The 10688-nt window shown below is 46.4% G+C and overlaps 1 protein-coding gene across 1 annotated transcript in view; it reads right to left on the bottom strand.

The window, feature by feature from the left end:
• psd2 (pleckstrin and Sec7 domain containing 2) overlaps positions 1-9461 on the bottom strand; it is a 48924-nt gene extending 39463 nt beyond the window's left edge. The window contains exon 1 of the mRNA XM_052513699.1: positions 9021-9461. Within this exon, the coding sequence (XP_052369659.1) occupies positions 9021-9105 (85 nt within the window). The 5' untranslated portion in view covers positions 9106-9461. The remainder of the gene's footprint in view (positions 1-9020) is intronic.
• Between the last annotated feature and the right edge of the window lie 1227 nt (positions 9462-10688).

Genomic DNA, 10688 nt, shown 5'->3' with positions numbered 1-10688 from the left:
CTTGGACAGAATCCCCCCTGTACTTGTGTGTGTGTGTGTGTGTGTGTGTGTGTGGGTGGGTGGGTGGGTGGGTGTGTACATGCTTGCCTGAGTGTCTATGCGTGTGTCTAGAACACTATGTCCTCTAAACCAGATGAGTCCAGAAGAAACAGAAAAAGAGGCCAGAAGAAGGAGCGCGAAAGAGAGAGAGTGAAGGAAGATCATTTTAAAGCACCATGCAGATCCATGTCAAAAGGATCCCTCTTACAGAGTCATATTTTATCCAGAGCAGCAGGCCTTTAATCCACACAGCTGCTCCTCTATCTCACATCACACATCACATTACATCTCACATCACATTACATGGTCCTTCTGTAGCTCAGTTGGTAGAGCATGGCGCTTGTAACGCCAGGGTAGTGGGTTCGATTCCCGGGACCACCCATACGTAGAATGTATGCACACATGACTGTAAGTCGCTTTGGATAAAAGCGTCTGCTAAATGGCATATATTATTATATTATTATTATCACACATCACATTCCATCTCACATTACATCACACATCACATTACATCACACATCACATTACATCACACATCACATTACATCACACATCACATTACATCTCACATCACATTACATCACACATCACATTACATCTCACATCACATTCCATCTCACATCACATTACATCACACATCACATTACATCACACATCACATTACATCACACATCACACATCACATTACATCTCACATCACATTACATCACACATCACATTACATCACACATCACATTACATCTCACATCACATTACATCACACATCACATTCCATTTCACATCACATTACATCACACATCACATTACATCACACATCACATTACATCACACATCACATTACATCTCACATCACATTACATCACACATCACATTACATCACACATCACATTACATCACACATCACATTACATCACACATCACATTACATCACACATCACATTACATCACACATCACATTACATCACACATCACATTACATCACACATCACATTACATCACACATCACATTACATCTCACATAATTGGTACCATTGTAAAGAAAACACTCTGAAGTTTGTAGAAATGTTCAAATAATGTAGGAGACCATAACACAATAGATATGCTAGGAGGAAATCCAAAGAAAAACCAACTGGATTTATTTTTTGGGGAGCCCATGCTCTTCCAATGGAATGTATAGGGAAAAAATTAAATATAGCTCCCAGTATACAATTCCGATGGCTTCCACTGGGTGTCAGTAGTCTTTGTTCAAGGTTTCAGGCTTGTTTCTTCCAAAACTAGGAAGAATAATGAGTTTTATTACTCAAACTTGGAAATCAGTGTATGCGCGCATCTGCTAATATCGCTTTCCTATTGAACATACTTATTTCCATATAAAATATTATAGTTTAATTACATATTAGGGTATCTGAGGATTAACTAGAAACATATTTTGACTTGTTTTAACAAAGTTTAACGGTAGCTTTTCGGATTCCTTTGTCTGCATGTTGAACTAGTGGATTACTGAAATCGATGGTGCTGACTAAACCGACTGTTTGGGATATAAAGAAGTATTTTATCTAACAAAACGACACTACGTGTTGTAGCTGGGACCCGTTGGATGACAAATCAGAGGACGATTTTCAAAAAGTAAGTGAATATTTAATCGCTATTTCTGAATTTATGAAACCTGTGCCGGTGGAAAAAATATTTTAATGTGGCGCCGTCCTCAAACAATCGCATGACATGCTTTCGCTGTAAAGCCTACTGTAAATCGGTCAGTGCAATTAGATTAACAAGAATTTAAGCTTTTAACCGATATAAGACACTTGTATGGACCTAAATGTTTAATATCCATCATTTTCATGATTATTTATTTTAATTGGGCGCCCTCCAGTTTCACCGGAAGTTGTCCCGCTAGCGGGACCCCTAGCCTTAATTAATAGACCGGCGGATCACCTACGGCTTACATTAGTAGGTGTAAGCAGATTTGAGGTACGTGTTGGAGCCGGTTGTGATTTGATGATTTTATTACATTTATGTCTCCAACCGACCAGGCTGAACCCCCCAACCCTATGGACCAGGCTGAACCCCCCAACCCTATGGACCAGGCTGAACCTCCCAACCTTATGGACCAGGCTGAATCTCTCAACCCTATGGACCAGGCTGAACCCCCCAACCCTATGGACCAGGCTGAACCCCCCAACCCTATGGACCAGGCTGAACCTCCCAACCTTATGGACCAGGCTGAATCTCTCAACCCTATGGACCAGGCTGAACCCCCCAACCCTATGGACCAGGCTGAACCCCCCAACCCTATGGACCAGGCTGAACCCCCCAACCCTATGGACCAGGCTGAACCCCCCAACCCTATGGACCAGGCTGAACCCCCAACCCTATGGACCAGGCTGAACCCCCCAACCCTATAGACCAGGCTTAACCCCCCCAACCCTATGGACCAGGCTGAACCCCCAACCCTATGGACCAGGCTGAACCTCCCAACCCTATGGACCAGGCTGAACCTCCCAACCCTATGGACCAGGCTGAACCCCCCAACCCTATGGACCAGGCTGAACCTCCCAACCCTATGGACCAGGCTGAACCTCCCAACCCTATGGGCCAGGCTGAACCTCCCAACCCTATGGGCCAGGCTGAACCTCCCAACCCTATGGACCAGGCTGAACCTCCCAACCCTATGGGCCAGGCTGAACCTCCCAACCCTATGGACCAGGCTGAACCTCCCAACCCTATGGACCAGGCTGAACCTCCCAACCCTATGGACCAGGCTGAACCCCCCAACCCCACATTTATGTAGATAGTATTATGTTATCACACACATCACCACACTCAAATGCAGACAACTAAAAGATCCAAACACATGGATGGATAGACATCAACATAGAATGAAACACTTATGTAATCTCTTTCTCACACACACACACGCGCGCGCACGCACGCACGTGCACACAAACACACACAAACACACACGCACAGGAAAACAGCTATGTAGAGTAGCACTAAGAGTCCAAACAGGAAAACAGCTATCTAGAGTAGCACTAAGAGTCCAAACAGGAAAACAGCTATGTAGAGCAGCACTAAGAGTCCAAACAGGAAAACAGCTATGTAGAGCAGCACTAAGAGTCCAAACAGGAAAACAGCTATGTAGAGCAGCACTAAGAGTCCAAACAGGAAAACAGCTATGTAGAGCAGCACTAAGAGTCCAAACAGGAAAACAGCTATGTAGAGCAGCACTAAGAGTCCAAACAGGAAAACAGCTATGTAGAGCAGCACTAAGAGTCCAAACAGGAAAACAGCTATGTACAGCAGCACTAAGAGTCCAAACAGGAAAACAGCTATGTAGAGCAGCACTAAGAGTCCAAACAGGAAAACAGCTATGTAGAGCAGAACTAAGAGTCCAAACAGGAAAACAGCTATGTAGAGCAGCACTAAGAGTCCAAACAGGAAAACAGCTATGTAGAGTAGCACTAAGAGTCCAAACAGGAAAACAGCTATGTAGAGTAGCACTAAGAGTCCAAACAGGAAAACAGCTATTACATTTACATTTAAGTCATTTAGCAGACGCTCTTATCCAGAGCGACTTACAAATTGGTGCATTCACCTTATGACATCCAGTGGAACAGCCACTTTACAATAGTGCATCTAAATCTTTTAAGGGGGGGTGAGAAGGATTACTTTATCCTATCCTAGGTATTCCTTAAAGAGGTGGGGTTTCAGGTGTCTCCGGAAGGTGGTGATTGACTCCGCTGTCCTGGCGTTGTGAGGGAGTTTGTTCCACCATTGGGGGCCAGAGCAGCGAACAGTTTTGACTGGGCTGAGCGGGAACTGTACTTCCTCAGTGGTAGGGAGGCGAGCAGGCCAGAGGTGGATGAACGCAGTGCCCTTGTTTGGGTGTAGGGCCTGATCAGAGCCTGGAGGTACTGAGGTGCCGTTCCCCTCACAGCTCCGTAGGCAAGCACCATGGTCTTGTAGCGGATGCGAGCTTCAACTGGAAGCCAGTGGAGAGAGCGGAGGAGCGGGGTGACGTGAGAGAACTTGGGAAGGTTGAACACCAGACGGGCTGCGGCGTTCTGGATGAGTTGTAGGGGTTTAATGGCACAGGCAGGGAGCCCAGCCAACAGCGAGTTGCAGTAATCCAGACGGGAGATGACAAGTGCCTGGATTAGGACCTGCGCCGCTTCCTGTGTGAGGCAGGGTCGTACTCTGCGGATGTTGTAGAGCATGAACCTACAGGAACGGGCCACCGCCTTGATGTTAGTTGAGAACGACAGGGTGTTGTCCAGGATCACGCCAAGGTTCTTAGTGCTCTGGGAGGAGGGCACAATGGAGTTGTCAACCGTGATGGCGAGATCATGGAACGGGCAGTCCTTCCCCGGGAGGAAGAGCAGCTCCGTCTTGCCGAGGTTCAGCTTGAGGTGGTGATCCGTCATCCACACTGATATGTCTGCCAGACATGCAGAGATGCGATTCGCCACCTGGTCATCAGAAGGGGGAAAGGAGAAGATTAATTGTGTGTCGTCTGCATAGCAATGATAGGAGAGACCATGTGAGGTTATGACAGAGCCAAGTGACTTGGTGTATAGCGAGAATAGGAGAGGGCCTAGAACAGAGCCCTGGGGGACACCAGTGGTGAGAGCGCGTGGTGAGGAGACAGATTCTCGCCACGCCACCTGGTAGGAGCGACCTGTCAGGTAGGACGCAATCCAAGCGTGGGCCGCGCCGGATATGCCCAACTCGGAGAGGGTGGAGAGGAGGATCTGATGGTTCACAGTATCGAAGGCAGCCGATAGGTCTAGAAGGATGAGAGCAGAGGAGAGAGAGTTAGCTTTAGCAGTGCGGAGCGCCTCCGTGATACAGAGAAGAGCAGTCTCAGTTGAATGACTAGTCTTGAAACCTGACTGATTTGGATCAAGAAGGTCATTCTGAGAGAGATAGCGGGAGAGCTGGCCAAGGACGGCACGTTCAAGAGTTTTGGAGAGAAAAGAAAGAAGGGATACTGGTCTGTAGTTGTTGACATCGGAGGGATCGAGTGTAGGTTTTTTCAGAAGGGGTGCAACTCTCGCTCTCTTGAAGACGGAAGGGACGTAGCCAGCGGTCAGGGATGAGTTGATGAGCGAGGTGAGGTAAGGGAGAAGGTCTCCGGAAATGGTCTGGAGAAGAGAGGAGGGGATAGGGTCAAGCGGGCAGGTTGTTGGGCGGCCGGCCGTCACAAGACGCGAGATTTCATCTGGAGAGAGAGGGGAGAAAGAGGTCAGAGCACAGGGTAGGGCAGTGTGAGCAGAACCAGCGGTGTCGTTTGACTTAGCAAACGAGGATCGGATGTCGTCGACCTTCTTTTCAAAATGGTTGACGAAGTCATCTGCAGAGAGGGGGGGGGGGGGGGAGGAGGATTCAGGAGGGAGGAGAAGGTGGCAAAGAGCTTCCTAGGGTTAGAGGCAGATGCTTGGAATTTAGAGTGGTAAAGCTATGTAGAGCAGCACTAAGAGTCCAAACAGGAAAACAGCTATGTAGAGCAGCACTAAGAGTCCAAACAGGAAAACAGCTATGTAGAGCAGCACTAAGAGTCCAAACAGGAAAACAGCTATGTAGAGCAGCACTAAGAGTCCAAACAGGAAAACAGCTATGTAGAGTAGCACTAAGAGTCCAAACAGGAAAACAGCTATGTAGAGCAGCACTAAGAGTCCAAACAGGAAAACAGCTATGTAGAGCAGCACTAAGAGTCCAAACAGGAAAACAGCTATGTAGAGCAGCACTAAGAGTCCAAACAGGAAAACAGCTATGTAGAGCAGCACTAAGAGTCCAAACAGGAAAACAGCTATGTAGAGCAGCACTAAGAGTCCCACTGCTGAGGAGCTGGCAGATGTGCACCTGTACCCAATGCCCATACTCCACACCACATTGTTATGCACTGGGTGTGTGTGTGCGTGTCTGCGTGTGTGCGTGTGTGTGTGTGTGTGTGTGTGTGTGTGTGTGTGTGTGTGTGTGTGTGTGTGTGTGTGTGTGTGTGTGTGTGTGTGTGTGTGTGTGTGTGTGTGTGTGTGTGTGTGTGTGTGTGTGTGTGTGTGTGTGTGTGTGTGTGTGTGTGTGTGTGCTGTAGCTTGATTGGCCAGAAAAAAAGACGTTAAATTCTACAACCACCTAAAAGCAAGCGATTTTCCACACCTTCCACAACAAAGCCATCACCTACAGAGAACTGAACGTAGAGAAGAGTCCCCGAAGCAAGCTGGTCCCGAGGCTCTGTTCACAAACACAAACAGACCCAACAGAGCGCCAGGACAGAAACACAATTAGACACATTAACACATTGGAAAGAATTTTACAGAAAACACAGAGCAAACTCGATTGCTATTTAATAACTACCACTGAGAACTGCCACTGAGATCTACTACTGAAATCTACTACTGAGAACTACTACTGAGAACTGCTGTTGAGAACTACCACTGAGAACCACCATGGAGAACTACTACTGAGAACTGCTACTGAGAACCGCCATGGAGAACTACTACTGAAATCTACTACTGAGAACGATTGCTGAGATCTACTACTGATAACTACTACTCAAATGTACTACGGAGATAGCAAGCTACTACTGAAATCTACTACTGAGAACTACTACTGAGAACTGCTATTGAGAACTACCACTGAGAATCATCATGGAGAACTACTACTGAAATCTACTACTGAGAACTACTACTGAAATCTACTACTGAGAACGACTACTGAGAACTACTGCTGAGAACTTACTACTGAGAATTGCTACTGAGAACTGCCACTGAGAACAAATACTGAAATCTACTACTGAGAACTGTTATTTTGAACTACTACTGAGATCGGCCTCTGAGAACAACTACTGAGAACTGCAACTAAGAAATACTCCTGAGAACTACCACTGAGAACTGCTAATGAGAACTACTGCTGAAATCTACTAATGAGACCTACTACTGAGAACTGCTACTGAGAACTGCTACTGAGAACTGCTACTGAGAACTACTACTGAGAACTGCTACTGAGAACTGCTACTGAGAACTACTACTGAGAACTGCTACTGAGAACTGCTACTGAGAACTGCTACTGAGAACTGCTACTGAGAACTGCTACTGAGAACTACTACTGAGAACTGCTACTGAGAACTGCTACTGAGAACTGCTACTGAGAACTGCTACTGAGACCTGCTACTGAGAACTGCTACTGAGACCTGCTACTGAGAACTGCCATATCATATATTTTCCCCTCATTCAATCTTTGTCTTTGACTACTACTAAGATGAGTGTGTGTTTTTGTCTTTCTTGTCCCCCTCTATCTCTGCCCTCTCACAGTAAGAAAACCACATCACATACTGCAGTCATTCTGGATCTACCAAATGACCTACTAACCCTCTATATGCACGCCACTGCACTGCAGCCAACACACACACACACACACACACACACACACACACACACACACACACACACACACACACACACACACACACACACACACACACACACACACACACACACACACACACACACACACACACACACACACACACACATACACACACACACACACACACACAATGCAGTAGACTATGCTATGCTGGCTGGGTGACAGTCTTTCTTCCCCAGCACCGACATGTCACTGGTTCTTAACGCAGACGAATACTAACCGTCCTACTATCCACTATGGCCCAGTGAACCGGGCAAATCAGCATCTCACAAATCACCCCGATAAGTCACTTCTAGTGCATCAATGTCAGACGTCGTGTTGCACTGTGTCATTATATCGCTTTGCAATGACTTCATCAAATTCATTCCCTGGCATCAATCTTAGTTATAACACCAATGCTATTTGTTGCTTATTCACTTTTTTTCAACAAAAAAAAACGGAAAAAGGAGGATGAGACGAGAGTGGGGAGAGGGAGGGAGAGAGAGAGAGAGAAAGGGAAAGAAAGAAAGAACGCATGTTCGGCGGCGTCTTATGTCGGTGGGCTGGCTGGTGCAGGGGTGTCTGGATGTCTGACGCCTGGCTGAAATCATTTGCGAGAAAAGAAGCACTTGCTTCGAGAGAGACGTTTAACAATATGTCTCTAAAACAAACGTTTATTCAAATGAGCCCACGTTTTCAGGACAGGAGAATTGACGTCCCAATAAGCGTTATTAAATGGATTTAGACTAGACGAGTAAAGCCTATAATTAAGATAACAATGGCTCATGGTTCAAGTGTGAGAGGACTGTTATCAGGCACCTGTTTCAAATCATCCATCTCTTGCGGGACTGGAAGCACAGTGCAAACCTCCAAGCCACACTCAGGACATGTGTGCCCTCGAATAGCATAAAAATACCGAAACACAGCACAGACTACTCACACAGACTACTCACACAGACTACTCACATAGGCTACACATACTTGAACTATCTCATTCACACACACAGAGCAGGAGCACAGCCTAGATGTAGTGATATTCTCCCAACCTCCTTCAGAGGTAACCATGACAACAGGATGGTTGAGAGACTGCTCGCAGTTAAATGAGGCCGGTACTTTTCTTTCCCCTCCAAAATAGACCTTGGTCGCTTTTGATGATCAACTCACTTGTCCTCCTAAAAGCGGAACAGCTTTATTTCTCCCCTTGCCCATTTAAGGGGAGACCCCCCCCACACCATCACCACCACAAAACCCCGTGGCCCACACACTGCATAGGATATTATGGACAAACAGAGAGCGTCCGAGACCCCCACCGTTACAAGGGCAGTAGGAAACATATATCCCCTTCTACTCTCCTTTATGCATTTGTGTCCTGGTACAAGGACAGGGATTTTGGAGAGAAAGCCTTTCAATGATCCCATTCAATCGGATTCCAGATGTATTAATCGGATAGCTATGCTATATAGGATTTAGTTATTTATTGAATTAAATGATTTGTGCATGCAAAATCTATCTATCTATAGCCTAGCTATAATAATAGTAAACCCACAACAATATCAGTCATTCCATATTGCACTCACCAATAAAATGCGTTGAATCAAAGGTATCCTGAAAAGTCTGTTCTGCACCACAGGTTCGGGTTGTATTCTCTCTCTGCCCATCCATCCACGCGGGAGAACATATATCGACCGATGGTCTGTTTTGTCCACGTCGTGCGGCGTCCTTCCAGACTGGTACCCTGTCTAGTCTGCGCTGCAAGCAATTCCTCGCTGCACGAGTGCTGGCGGTACAGTAGGCTAGTCTCGTTTCCACGCACTGGCCCAGGCATGCGGGAGGTCCAGCCGGCGGGAAACGAGTAGACCGATTGCGCGTGGATGGGGGCGTGTGTGTGTGTGTGTGTGTGTGTGTGTGTGTGTGTGTGTGTGTGTGTGTGTGTGTGTGTGTGTGTGTGTGTGTGTGTGTGTGTGTGTGTGTGTGTGTGTGTGTGTGTGTGTGTGTGTGTGTGTGTGTGTGTGAGCGATCTAAGCGGATGGGCTGTCACGTCCCTCTCCTCCACTACTGCTGCTCGCGAGGAGCATCTCTATCCAATAAGTGTTCTGAGGCTCGCGGGCAGAGTGGGACTGTCTGTCTCTCGGTCCTGTTGGTATCCGTAATGATTCAATTTACCACTAACTCAGGATGAAGAGAAGGTTTGGCTTACATACAAATACTATTTTTCAGTCATTTGGCTATAGCTTACCTGAGGAAAAGGGCCTTTATCCCAGTCCATTGATTCCAGTGTTTTATGCCAGTGTCTTCATCCCAGTGCCTTATACCAGTGCCAGCAGCATACCATCCTGCATCACACTGCTGGCTTGCCTCTGAGGCTTAGCAAGACTGGCCCCTGGATGGGAGACCAGATGCTGCTTGAAGTGGTGTTGGAGGGCCAGTAGGAGGCACTCTTTCCTCTAGTCTACAAAACAATATCCCAATGCCCCATGGTAGTGATTGGGGACATTGCTCTGTGTAGGTTGCTGTTTTCCAGATGGGACATGAAACGGGTGTCCTGACTCTCTGTGGTCACTAAAGATACCATTGCACTTATCGTAGTGGTGTTAACCCTGGTGTCCTGGCTAAATTCCCAATCTGGCCCTCATACCACCATGGCCACCTAATCATCCCCAGCTTCCAATTGGCTAATTCATCCCCCCTACTCTCTCCTGTAACTATTCCCCAGGTCGTTGCTGTAAAGAATGTGTTCACAGTCAACTTACCTGGTAAAATAAATATATTTATCCCAGTGTCAGCATATCAACAGAGATGACACATGTACTGGCAGATTATGTAAATCAGTATAGGCTACATGGATATTTGATATGGTTTCTGTAAAATAGATCTGTTGCAGGCAGCTGTTGTGTAACCAAAGGGAGAAACAATGATGAGGGTTTCTCTTTTAGTATAACAACAAGATATTTCACTATCAAATACCATGGTACAGGAAGTATATTTTATCTCAAAAGCATTACTGGTATCTCCCATTGACTCAGACCGAGGCCTACCTGCAGCATAAATTGACAAGACTGAGGAGAATTGAGTTAAAACAACTTTTGACCCCTTCTGTGGTGTCATGAGATGTCATTAAATGTTTGTTCTCAGATGGATGTGTTGCGTAATACCTGTGACAGACAGGAGGGTTCAAAGTTCATGGGAAGGAACACTTTGGTCACAGTTTCACTGAGGAAAGTTGAGGTGCTTTTATCTATGCTTTA

The sequence above is a fragment of the Oncorhynchus keta genome, chromosome 4 (assembly GCF_023373465.1).
Source record: "Oncorhynchus keta strain PuntledgeMale-10-30-2019 chromosome 4, Oket_V2, whole genome shotgun sequence".
Lineage (NCBI taxonomy): Eukaryota > Metazoa > Chordata > Actinopteri > Salmoniformes > Salmonidae > Oncorhynchus > Oncorhynchus keta.
This window is presented reverse-complemented; position numbering and strand designations above follow the sequence as displayed.